The following is a 13,961-nucleotide window of genomic DNA, read 5'->3' as shown; positions in this document are numbered from 1 at the left end:
GGAAGACAGATTCAGCCTTTCAAATCTGTGAAGTTAACATGTAAAACTGACTGAGGAGGACCAATTGTAATTGGAACGGTGATGTTGGTTGATCTTAGCACAAAGAGAGTGAATTGGCGCTGTGTTTGTATACGTTTTATTTTGAGATGATATCAATTGATGTAACAGAAAATTATCAAGTGGATTCAAGAACTCATGAAGATTTTGGTCTGATTTCCAAATCGCATTGAGCAAATGTATTTTATTTGCTGCGGATACTGGCAATTGAAATAAAAACAGAACATTCCGAAAGTATTCAGGCAGCATTTGTGAAGAGAGAAATGTAATTAAGATTTTAAGTTTTATTGGACCAGCTGAGTATTTCCAGAATTTTGTTTTATTCACTGCTGAGCCTGGCTGGCCAACATGAGAATGTGATGGTGAGCTGCCTTCTTGAACTGCTTTCTTTTAATGTTTACTTCAGATTTCCAGCATTTCAAAGCATTTTGCTTTGATTTAACTTTCTTTTTTGGAAATTTGTGATTGATTATTGACACAGAGAGGTCAAACATGTTCTACCTGAAGGTACAGTCACAATGCTGTAATATTAGTCTTTTCTGTTCGAGAACCATTTCCTGGCATCAATGTTCCCTCCTTAAAAAGCATTGGGTTAATGCTGCATAATGGGGCACAGAAAGGAAAGCATTCGCTGCTGTTATTTCTCTGAACACTGAAGGTGTGTTGCAAAAATGCTTTAATCCTTCAGGAGGATGGTGCTGCTTCTGAAAGAAAAGTTACGACTGGAGGGAATGTGAAAAGAATGAACAACTTAGATGTTATGGTTAAACATTTGAAAGTAGAATTCTTATTTCAGGGTATGTGTGTGGTTGGAATAGTCTCTGTGTGTATACGGTTAGTTGGAGGTTAGGGATCATTAATCTGTGTTTGCACGCATGTGATAGTGGCACTGTAGGGAAGAGGTAGTATTGTTATCTGGGTAGGTAGCATAACAAATATATTGTCACCTGTGGACACTGAAACATATGAGGAATGAACAGGGGTGTTGGGGGAGGTGGTGAGAGAAGACTTGGCTTATGTGAAGAGAAAGAAAAGTCTAAACTCATGGAACCTTCTGTGGTTCTTGAGCCAATCAGGTTTCTACCACAGCATTTTCCGATATTTGCACTCCCAGATCAACTTCCTCATATCGATAAGTTGTTATTGTTTTGACGGTAGATTTCTCAGTAAGAAGCAAACTTTTTGAGAAAGCATGTGCCAGATGTGTAAAAGAATAATAATTTGGTGCATCTTCAATGGCTGCAGATTGCTTTGGGCATTATAAATTGCGAACTGCAGGCAGTTCCTGGGTTCTGAATGGGTTTTGTTCTGGTGTGCGTTCGTAAGTCAGTTTGTATTCCAGTCAGAACACAGTGCAGACACCGTAAAGCAGCCATACATAGGTAAGGAAATGTTTGTATATCAGGTCTTTATAATTATACGCCTGTATGGGATTGTACCCATAAGGGCAAACATTCGGGAGTTGGATGGTTGTACATTGAGCGGCCCCTGTCGTGTTTAGCAAGGAGAGCTATTGAAGCGGAATATTCAAAACAGTTTGATATGTGAGGAAATTTCAGAAAGCAATCCAGCTGGCTTTGGCTGGGCCATCAGAAACCAAAAGGTCACTCATAAGACCAAGAAGAGGTCACCAGCAACACCTTGCCCCTATCCAGTTGGACCTGTAACTCATCTATAAAAATGCCTTTGGCTGCATTCCTTAATACCTCTGTAACAGTTGAAAATCCATGGCTATAATATTCCAGACCTGCAGTGAACCCTGATCTCAGGACCAGTGTGGGTCCTAAGTCCATGCATGGGATGGGCAAGCGGTCAGCAGTGGTAGTTCTCTTTTCCCCCATCCCTAGGTTAGAGGGCTGTCTCTCCTTAATGCTGGTGCTATCAGAGGGACAGCAGGTTTACAATCTCAGTAGCCCAATCAGTAGAGCTGACCACTGCTGAGACTGCAAGAAAAATAAGGGGGCAGATGCAAATTGACAGGTCTTTGAAACAGAGGCGAAAAACTTGGGTCACAGAGAGTAGCCATTGCCGCTAGGAAACACTCCCTTGGCCGCAGCTTCTGGAAACCAAGGCTCCCCACCCAGTCTAACAGGAAGGCTCAGTGAGGCCAGCTCCATGCAGTTGGACACACACACACATTCTCTCACACATACTGTCTCTCTCACACACACACACACACACTCTCCCGCCAACTCACACACACACACGCACAAACTCTCTTGCATACACTCTCACAGAGGCACACACACTGGCACACGCACTTTCTCTCTCTCTCTCACACACACACATTCTCTTTCTCACACACACACTCTCTCTCACACACACACACTCACACTTCTCACACCTCTCTCTCGTGCACACACACACACACTCACACTTCTCACACCTCTCTCTCGTGCACACACACACACACACACACACACACACACACACACACACACACACACACACACACACACACACACACACACACACACACACACACACACACACCTGCCTGCCGTGTAGTCAGTGGAATGCCCAACAGCCTGAGACAATGACCAGTTGATTGGTGATTTAATTATGGAGATTGTCTGACTAGTTCTTGTTGCTAGGCTACTCTTCCCAAGGCTTGAAAAATGGCCCGGACTTAAATTTAGAACCCTCCCCACGTGGCCCTCTGGCATTCTGCCAGTCTCACATCCCTCACCAGAACTGCGCGCCAAAAGCCACGTCACATCTTGGCCAATGTATCTCAATGTCCTGACCTGTCTGAGCTCTGTCTGACTCAGTTATAATGTGAGGTCAGTTGTGTGAGCCAACATTGCTGTAAGACGCCCGGACTCCTCCTAATATTTCATCCCTCAGCATCTTTCAGAAGTGACTGAGGATCACAGCTCGAACCTCAACTTTACGCACAGCTCGGTGATCATATAAATATCTCTCAGCAGCTCTGACTCCATTTGCTCTGTGTTTCAGGACACCGTGGTTTAATGGCTGGGGCTTCAACTTGCCCAGAGGCCAGTCTTTGCTGGACAAGTGGAATCTAATTCCAGAGGGAATCGATATTCTCATGACACATGGACCACCATTGGGTAAGTGGTGAAAGCTCCTTTTTTATTTTAAACTTCACAAGTAGCTCAGTGGGCAGCACTTGTACCTCACCTTCAGAAGTTTGTGGGTTCAGTTGCCACCCCAGTGGCCTGAGCACCTGACCCAGCTGTGTTGGCCCAACACGGTGCTGAGAGAGTGCTGCACTGTCAGGGATGCCATCTGCAAGTGAGACATTTAAATGAGATCATGTCTGCATTCTCAGGTAAAGTACAAGATCCCAAGGGAGCTGAGTTTCTTCCTGAAACAACATCACTGAAACAATCATCATAGAATCCCTACAGTGTGGAAGCAGACCGTTCGGCCCATTGAGTCCACACTGACACTCTGACAGACATCCCACCCAGACTCTCAGCCCTCACTTATCCCACCCCTGTAACCCTGCTTTTTCCATGGCTAATCCACCTAGCCTGCATATCCCTGGACACTATGAGCAATTTAGCATGGCCATCCACCTAACCTGCTCATCATTGGACTGTGGGAGGAAACTGGAGCACTTGGAGGAAGCCAACGCAGTCAGGGAGAATATGCAAACTCCACACAGACAGTCGCTCAAGGGTGGAATCTAACCCGGGTCCCTGGCGCTGTGAGACAGCAATGCTAACCACTGTGCTGCCCTCATCAGATTTACTCATTATTATCATATTGCACATTTAATGTGAAATACTGGAAATCTGAAATAGAAACTGATAGTGTTGGAGAAACTCAGCAAGTCCAGCAATATTTGCAGAGAGAGAAGTATCATTTCAGACTCAAAACGTTAACTTCATTTCTATCTCCAGAGATGCTGCAAGACCTGCTGGGTTTCTCAAGCACTTGCTGTGTGTGTGATTTTAACCTTATTGGTATTTGCTTGCTGAAGGAATTGCCTTTAAAATTAAGTGAGGTCACCTATGAAACATGACCACAGGGATCTGTGCACAGGGAGAAGCCAATGAGACAAGCGACCAGACCGTTTATTTAATACAGTGATGACACATAGCGTAATATGAGCACTGCACATGCTCAGACGCAGCCAGAGTCGTCACCTGATCAAAACAGGACAGCCTGCAGGAAGTGACTGCAGTGATTATGTCACTGCATTTCATGCACTGTAATATCATCAGCCACGCATGTGCCACTTGCAAGGGTCTTGGGCCCCAGCTGGAGTAGGACAGACTGCAAACTGTCTCCACGAGGAGACCAGCAACATCTGCAATCACCCTCTCCACCATGTCATCCCCTGTCCCAGGAGATGCTGTGTATGTTCACTTCCACACACCCACATCTCCCTGTGCCTCCCCGTAATTCACCACAAGCGTAGTTGTCCACATCACACACACTTCCACCGTGCCCTTTTCCTCTAGTATCTCTGTGACATCAGGTCATCACCGTTTGTGCCACCTTCTGGTGGCTTTAACATAAATGCATCAGTTATTATGTGTGTTATTTGGGGAATGACTGTCGCACATACATGTTCCACACAGTAATATGCTGATGGCTGTATAATCTGCATTAAGGATAAATATCAAACAGGACACCAGGGAGAATCTCTTGCTGTTCTCTGAAGCAATGCCATGGACTCTTTACATCTTACTGAGAGAGAAGGGAGCCTCTCAATTTGACATCTCAGCAAAGAGGTTTCGCCTCAGACACTGCAGCATTCCCTCAGTCGTACAGCAGAAACATTAACTCAATTGGACTTGAACCCACAATCTCTTCTCAGAAACAGGAGTGCGACCCACTGAATCACATTGATATGTGATGTGTGAAAATAGGATTAATTTCTCCATGAAAACCTCAGTCACAGTCCATAACCAGCAACAATATGACACCCAAAGAAATCACCCAATTGAAGGCACGTGTATCTGTGACTTCTTGATGTAATGCTCATTTTTCATTTGAAACCAGAGAGGTTAGACTCTATTTTTGTCCTTGTCGATGATCTTTAATGTTCTCCAGCCATCTTTATCAAAGAGATTGGTTTGACATATGCCAGCCGCTCTGCCCTGTCTATGGACACATGCCTGTCAATCTGCCCCATGTGATTGGCAGATTGGCAGGCCCAATCGACACTTAATAGTTTACTTGCATTTAGTACTCAGCCTGCTCCTTTTTGGAGTCGAGAGTGTGGTGCTGGAAAAGCACAGCAGGTCAGGCAGCATCCAAGGAGCAGGAATATTGACGTTTCGGGCAAAAGCCCTTCCTTGACTCTAATCTCCAGCATCTGCAGCCCTCACTTACGCCTTGCTCATTTTTGAAGGTGAGTTAGGGAAGGATGGGGGCATATTGGGCTGACCTGCTACCTCTTTTACATACATCCACGGCAAAAACACTCAATAAGGGCATCTTCTAGTCAGGCCAATGTTAGAAAAATCCAGGACAGATTATCTGTGCAGGTTTGACGTTTTTTTCAAAAAATCCCATTCATGAAAGTGCAGTCAAAATTTTCTTTTTAAATCTCAATGCCTAATCTCTTATAAAAGCACGCATCAAGGTGAGCAAATCCTTGAACAAGCTCTTTAACCTGTCAATCAAACTGTGGATTTAGAGATCGTTCTTAAGGGGATACTTTTTGCTTTTGGAAATCAGCCAAACATTTATAAAGAGCCTTTGGGAAACGTCAACAAAACAAATTTTGAATCCGTGGCAACCTATCAATCAAAACTATACATTGGAGGTTTTTTTTATCTGTCTGACACCTGTAGCCTGTTCCTGTTTTCATTTTTAAAGGACTGTTGACTTAAGTAATGTCAAATGGTGACAGTCAAACAGACTTTACTGGCCCTTCAAGAGTGTTTACATCTTGTGTTTACATATGGTTACAGACTCCTGGCTCCCACACTGCAGGTTAAGTCTTGTCAATAGTGAAAGTAGGATCTGTTTGAACATGGCGGGCATGGTGGCTCATGTAGTTAGCACAGCTGCCTCACAATACCAAGGTCCCAGGTTCAATTCCAGCCTTGAGCTTGCACACTCTCCCCGTGTCTGTGTGGGTTTCCTCCGCGTACTCTGGTTTCCTCCCACAATCCTAAGATGCTAAATTGCCCAGAGGGAAGTGGGACTGGGCGGGTTACTCTTCGGAGGGTCAGTGTGGACTTGTTGGGCTGAAGGGCCTTTTCCCACACTGTAGGGAATCTAATCTAATCATAGCATTGTGGTGAAATGGCTGTGCTGAGTTTGATTTCCCTCATACATGAAACATTCTGCGCCCAAACAAAGAAATGGCAGAAGAATTGAATTGGTACTTCAGATCTATGTTCACTGGGGAAGACACAAGCAATCTCCCTGAGGTAACAGTGGCTGAAGGACCTGAAATTAAGGGAATTTATATTTGCCAGGAATTGGTGTTGGAGAGACTGTTAGGTCTGAAAGTTGATAAATCCCCGGGGCCTGATGGTCTACATCCCAGGGTACTGAAGGAGGTAGCTCGAGAAATCGTGGATACATTGGTGATTATTTTCCAGAGTTCGATTGATTCGGGATCAGTTCCTGCGGATTGGAGGGTGGCTAATGTTGTACCACTTTTTAAGAAAGGAGCGAGAGAGAAAGCAGGAAATTATAGACCAGTTAGTCAGACCTCAGTAGTGGGAAAGATGCTGGAGTCTATTATAAAGGATGAAATTACGACACACCTGGATAGTAGTAACAGGATAGGTCAGAGTCAGCATGGATTTATGAAGGGGAAATCATGCTTGACTAATCTTCTGGAATTTTTTGAGGATGTAACTCTGAAGATGGACGAGGGATTAGATAACTTACAGTGTGGAAACAGGCCCTTCAGCGCAACAAGTTCACATCGACCCTCCGGAGAGCAACCCACCCAGACCCATTCCCCTACATTTACCCCTCCACCTAACACTACGGGCAATTTAGAATGGCCAATTCACCTAACCTGCACGTTATTGGACTGTAGGAGGAAACCAGAGCACACGGAGGAAATCCACGCAGACACAGGGAGAATCCAGTAGATGTAGTGTACCTGGACTTTCAGAAAGCTTTTGATAAAGTCCCACATAGGAGGTTAGTGAGCAAAATTAGGGCGCATGGTATTGGGGGCAAAGTACTAACTTGGATTGAAAGTTGGTTGGCTGACAGGAAACAAAGAGTAGTGTTAAACAGCTCCATTTCAGAATGACAGGCAGTGACCAGTGGGGTACCGCAGGGCTCAGTGCTGGGACCGCAGCTTTTTACAATATATGTTAATGATATAGGAGACGGTATTAATAATAACATTAACACATTTGCTGATGATACTAAGCTGGGTTGCAGGGTGAAATGTGAGGAGGATGTTAGGAGATTACAGGGTGACCTGGACAGGTTAGGTGAGTGGTCAGATGCAGTTTAATGTGGATAAATGTATGGTTATCCACTTTGGTGGCAAGAACAGGAAGGCAAATTACTATCTAAATGGAATCAATTTAGGTAAAGGGGCAGTACAAAGAGATCTGGGTGTTCTTGTACACCAGTCAATGAAGGTAAGCATGCAGGTACAGCAGGTAGTGAAGAAGGCTAATAGCATGCTGGCCTTCATAACAAGAGGGATTGAGTATAGAAGCAAAGAGGTTCTTGTGCAGCTGTACAGGGCCCTGGTGAGACCGCACCTGGAGTATTGTGTGCAGTTCTGGTTTCCAAATTTGAGGAAAGACATTCTGGCTATTGAGGGAGTGCAGCGTAGGTTCACGAGGTCAATTCCTGGAATGGCGGGACTACCTTTCGCTGAAAGACTGGAGCGACTAGGCTTGTATACCCTTGAGTTTAGAAGACTGAGAGGGGATCTGATAAGATTATTAAAGGATTGGACACTCTGGAGGCAGAAAACATGTTTCCGCTGATGGGTGAGTGCCGAACCAGAGGACACAGCTTAAAAATACGGGGTAGACCATTTAGGACAGAGATAAGGAGAAACTTCTTCACCCAGAGAGAGTGGCTGTGTGGAATGCTCTGCCCCAGAAGGCAGTGGAGGCCCAGTCTCTGGATTCATTTAAGAAAGAGTTGGATAGAGCTCTCAAGGATAGTGGAGTCAAGGGTTATGGAGATAAGGCAGGAACAGGATACTGATTAAGGATGATCAGCCATGATCATATTGAATGGTGGTGCAGGCTTGAAGGGTGGAATGGCCTACTCCTGCACCTATTGTCTATTGTCTATAACCCCTACCTGCAAAAGTTAAACCTGTTAGAAATCAGCTGTTCCACATCAGGCCCCTCCCCATCTTTGAAAATCTTTTGAGCCTCGGTATGTCTTATTTTTAAAGAATTTTTACTTTGTGGCCTTGGATGAACAAGTTAAAGAAGAAAAACACACACTGAGTAACAACCCTGTTTTTTTTGTATATAAAAACATGTATTAATCAGTCGAGATGGCTCCACCATCTTGCTAGTTGCTAGTTTCTGTCCGTAATTTATCAGGGCGATGTTATGTTAGTTGCTGTGTTCCACAGTGCAGCCTATGAGCCTGTAAACTAGCTTCAGATCAGTTTCTGAGGAAGGGTCACTGGACCTGAAATCTTAACTCTAATTTCTTTCTGCAGATCCTGAGCTTTTCCAGCAATTTCTGTTTTTGTTTTCTGATCTCAGCATTGTTCTCTGAAGAAAGATTGAGCAGATATGAAAGCAGCAACACCTTCTGATCGATCTCAGCATTTGCACTTGATGGACTTAACAGTTTACATGTAGCTTGACATTAACCACAATATAATGCTCTGTGTTCATAGATCCTACCTACTTACTGTGCAACTGGGACAATCCCATTAATTCCTGAATACAAACTGTCATTAAGAGGGATTAAATTAAACAACGCATTTCCAGTGTAACAGTAAGTGATGTGTCAGCATGGTGCAGTTCCATTATTAAGCAGGGCCATTAGAAAGGAATCCCATTGTATGGTTTTCATTTTATTTTTGGTTTCAGGTTTTCGAGACTGGGTTCCCAAAGAGTTACAGAGAGTTGGTTGTGTCGAGCTCTTAAACACAGTGCAGAGGCGAGTACGGCCAAAACTACACGTCTTTGGAGGAATCCACGAGGGTTGGTGACTTTTCTTAATCCCAAATGCACTTTTATAAATGGTTCTGGTAAAATTATAAGATTAAAGGTAGTGCACACCCAACCCCCAACCAGTTGCCAACAAGGCAGTTGGTGAGCATTTCATTCTTTAGACATGTGTGTGCTTTTCTCAGCTCTTGTTTGATGCTTTATTCAAAGAGGTTAATAATTAACCATTTAAGGGGTGAACTGGAATGGGCATGAAGAGGGTAACTGAGTTCTTTACTTCACGAAGAGATACCAATGTCAGCTGCAGCTCAGTGCATAGCACTGGAGTTGAAAGCTTGTGGATTTAAGTCCCACTCCTAAAACTCAAGCAGAAGCTCAAATATGACCTTTCTAGTGCAGCTCTGGAGGTGTGCTCCACTGTTAGTAGCTGCAATATTTTGGATGTAACACTAGGTGGAGGTAGGGACAGACATCGCATGGTTTTGAAGAAGTGGAGGGGCATGTTTCCCAGTGTTTCGGCCAATGTTCCCCTCTTCGATCACGAAAACAGATTATCATCATGCCTTAGTGTTTCTACAGCCTCTACTGTGCTACATCTCCTCCTCCGTAATGACAGGTTTTAGGACTTACTAAAGGCATGCAGCTTTTCTGTTTTCCTGATTGGATTTTACTGACCAGTTGGCAACTTCTGTTCTCTGATGTGAACCCACAAACTACCTTCCCAGCTTGCCAGCTTTTCATGGCAGCTCATAATGAACCAGGAATCTAGTGACTCTAATGTCATAGTGGAAAGATGTCAATGTTGGTTCCAACAATTTCTGATTTTATTTATAATTTCCAACATCCACAGTTCGTTCGGTTTCTTTTTCCATTTCTATGGTGTCTTGTCACTAACCTGGGATGTCACAAAGTGCTCATAGCCAATCAGCCAGTTGTGGTATAGTCACTATTTCATAGAAAATAGGAGCAGGAGTAGGCCATTTGGCCCTTCAAGCCTGCTTAGTCATTCACTATGACCATGGCTGATCATCCAGCTGTATGCCCTCTTCCCACTTTCTCCACAAACTCTTTGATCTCTTTAGCCCTAAGAACTGATTCAACTTTGTCTTGAAAGATTCAATGTTTTGGTGTCCACACCTTTCTGTGGCAGCGAATTCTTCAGGCTCACCACTCACTGGGTGAAGAAACTTATCTCAGTCCTAACTGGCCTACCCCATTGCTGTAGACTGTGACCCCTGGTTCTGGACTCCTCAGTCATTAGGAACATCCTTCCGAAATTTACACTGTCTAGTTCTGTTAGAGTTTTATAGGTTTCTGTGACATCACCTGCTCATTCTTCTAAACTCCTCTGAATATGGTTTGAACCAATCCAGTCCCTCAGAAATCAGCCTGGTAAACCCTTGTCACACCCCCTGTATAGGTACAACATCCATCCTCAGATAAGGAGACCAAAACTGCACCCAGTACTCCAGCTATGGTCTCATCAAGATCTTGTATAATTGCAACAAGACATCCCTACTTCCGACTTCCACTTCTGTGACGTCTTTCATTGTCTTAGCATATCACTAAGTGCTCATAGCCAATCAGATACTTTTGTGGTGCAGTTGACAACAACTGACATTCCATGTAGCAAGAATCCACATACTGATGGATCATTTTTGTTACAAAAACAGAGGTTGCTGGAAAAGCTCAGCAGGTCTGGCAACGTCTGTGAAGAGAAATCAAAGTTAACATTTCGGGTCTGGTAGCTTTTCCAGCAACCTGTATTTCCGGCTCACAGTATCTGCAGTTCCTTTGGTTTCAATCAGTTTTGTCATGTTGGTTATGGGGTAAGTATTGGCCCAGGACACTGGGCAGAGGTCCACTGCTCTTCTTCAGAAATAATGGCCCTGGAGTTATTTAGCATCTGTGAAGAACTGATAGGACTTCAGTTCTGAGTCTCATTTGACAGACAGCACCTCACACAGCACTGTTGGTGGTAGTAAATCACTGATAAAAGCAGATGATTTATGTTTGACAGCCAAAATCTGGAGTTCAACTCCAAAGGATTATTCTTGTTGGCAAACCTAGGTGAAAGACCAAGTCACAGATAGGTGACATTGGGTTTAGGATTAATTGTCTATAAATATGAAGAGAGAAAGTCAACAGCCTGAGGGAGGGATTGGATTGGATTTTAATCCTAGGCAAGATCTGCTGTGAAATCAGAGAGTGACAGTGGGCTGTGTCGTAGTGCCACTTGCCCTTTGACCTCGTGCATGAAATCTGGGGCATTTTGATGGTCAGAGCCTCATGTGCAATGAATTGTTGACCCCCAAGTACCAAGTGATCAGGCAACTTTCTGATTCATGTACGTGAGACATTGAGCAGCCCAGCTAAATGCCTACTGAGCCCAGTGTCATGATTCACTGATACGAGCCTTTGTGTGGTGCTGTTATGTGCATTGATAATGTCCCTACCTCTGTACCAGGAGGCTTAAATTCAAGTCCCACTTCCTCCAGATGTGTCATATGTCAGAACAGGTTGATTAAAATGACTCAAATCTGCTTCCTGAATCCCAAGATTGACCTTCACACATCCCTCAGAATTGTCTTGAAGTGCAGGGGCTCTTATGTAGGTAAGGGTGAAAGTCATTTTACACAATATGTTATCTGTCAAACACCCATGAGATAAATGGAAAGTAGAGATTTATCGTCAAATTTCCCTCCCAACTTTTTAACAGAGGCATTATTTTCCTTATTTTATTTCACTGTTTGAGCTATTAACTTTGGTGTAGTAATGTAACAGATAGCAGTTGGTTATTTATTAATGTAATGCTATATAGAATTAGTTAGCATTTAAATAATGTGTGCTGGTGTTTAATTTATGAAAACAGTTTGATGGCATGCATGCAGAGAGAGTTAAGGTCCTTAAATATAATTGAACCGCCAAGAAGTAAGATGTTCCAGTACTTTTACCCAGAGAGTGGGCCTTACTACCATAGAGGTTGTTGAAATGATTAGTATTTAAGCACTCGACGGGAAATTAGAGAAGCATGGTTCAATTGGGAGCCTTTGAGTTACAAAAATTCATGTTCCACTCCTGGGCTTGATATTCCAGTGCTAAAGCACTGCACGGTCGGAGCTCCTACTTTTTTAAAGAGAAGTTGAACTGAGGTCCCATCTACTATCTCAGGTGGGCATCCGAGTTCCCATGGCAGAGCTGAGGAGTCTTCCCTGACCAATATTTATCCCAAAATTAACATGGCTAGTCACTATCACTTGCTTGTATGCTGTGTGCAGTTGGCTGCCATGTTGCCTATGTCACAATGGTGTAAAATACTTTATTGGCTGTAAAGTACTCTTGCATGTCGTTAAAGGTGCTAGATGAATGCACATCCTCATTTTCACCAAAGAGGAAGGATTTGAGATTTATGCTGATAAAGTTGCATGAGGGAGGGTGAGAGGAAGCTCAGGTGGAGTACTCACTGGTGTCGCCACAAGGTCTGTTTGTGTGCGGTAACTTTCATGCAGCCACTTACACCTCTTATCACCTGGTGTCTGCACCCTCTATTAGCATCAGGGATTGAGGGGCAGAGGGGGAGGTGATGTTGACATGAGTGCTACAGATACTCCCTGTCTTCAAATATTACCATGGGCACTTTGTACCCAATAGCACCTGAAGCTCAAACAGTTGGCACAGTGGGAACCCTTCCCCCGACCCCCCACCCACAACCTCTCCCAAAACAAAAATAGATTCAGTGGCTCACAGCTTTCACTTAATGTATCACCCAGAGCTGGAACTTTACACAAAAATGCATCACTCAGTCGATACTACAAGAGGGGCTAATGGAAATGAAACAACTTTAAGTGATCACTATATCTGACTTTGACCCAGTGCTTTGCTAGACCACTGCCTTTTTTGTCCTACCAATCGGCAGCCCCAGTTAGCAGGAAGCTGTAAATCCCAGCTGACAACTTAGCTCACACAATTCACGTTTAAAATGTAAATATAATCGTTTCTGATGGAAACGTCTTTATCCAAGAAAAGGTGGAAGGATAGGATAAAGAGAGAGGATGGAGCAGGGCACTCCAGGACACGGGACCATCATCTTTAAATTAGATCTGAACGATTCAGGGGTGTGTCAGGAAGCACATCTTCATTCAAAGTGGAGAAGGAAAAAAATTCCCTTAAACAGCTGTTGAGGCTGAGTGGATTATGAAACATTGATTAACATGCAGATGTGATATGAACAGCTTCTTCTTGTTCTTAAGTATGACTTTAGAATGAAGACTTAAATTTGATTGCATACCTTTATCCAATTGTTTCACATGTTCTTCCACTCACAAAGGTTGATCCTTATTCCTTTGAACAAGATCTTCCCTTTTGTTTTTTTTTGTGGAATATGGTTGAAACTGACGTTATTGTCCATCCCTAAATGTCCTTGAGAAGGTGATGGTAAGCTATCCTTTCGGACTTCTGTTGTCCTTGTGGAGGAGATACATCTATGGACCTGTTAGGGTTTTGGCACAGCACTAGTGAAGGAGTATAATGTAGTCCCAAGTCAAGACAGTATGCAATTTGCAAAAGATTTTGCAGGTGCTGTTTCCTGAATGTTGTTGAAACTGCACATATCCAGGCAAGTGGAGAGTATTTCATCACTGTCCTATCTTGTGTCTTGTAAATAGTGGGCAAGTTTTTAGGAGTCAGGAAGTGAGATACTTGCCACAGAACACCCAACCCTCTGACCTGTTCAGATTCTGGTCGTCATTAACCCCCCCGAATGTTGATAGCTATCTTTCACTGATGGTGATATCTTTGAATGCCAATGAGAGACAAGTTAGATTTCAGTGTAGAAATACTAAT

General features: G+C 43.7%; 1 protein-coding gene across 5 annotated transcripts in view; it reads left to right on the top strand.

Moving 5' to 3' along the window:
- The window catches only part of mpped2a (metallophosphoesterase domain containing 2a), a 194,011-nt gene that overhangs the window by 165,131 nt on the left and 14,919 nt on the right, over window positions 1–13,961 (top strand). For all 5 annotated transcript variants that reach the window (XM_060839047.1, XM_060839044.1, XM_060839048.1 and 2 more), the window contains exons 5-6: window positions 3,016–3,131; window positions 9,039–9,152. In XM_060839047.1, the coding sequence (XP_060695030.1) occupies window positions 3,016–3,131; window positions 9,039–9,152 (230 nt within the window). The remainder of the gene's footprint in view (window positions 1–3,015; window positions 3,132–9,038; window positions 9,153–13,961) is intronic.

This window comes from Hemiscyllium ocellatum, chromosome 18, assembly GCF_020745735.1.
Source record: "Hemiscyllium ocellatum isolate sHemOce1 chromosome 18, sHemOce1.pat.X.cur, whole genome shotgun sequence".
Lineage (NCBI taxonomy): Eukaryota > Metazoa > Chordata > Chondrichthyes > Orectolobiformes > Hemiscylliidae > Hemiscyllium > Hemiscyllium ocellatum.
Note: the sequence above shows the minus strand (reverse complement) of the source record. Positions and strands in the feature narration are given on the sequence as shown.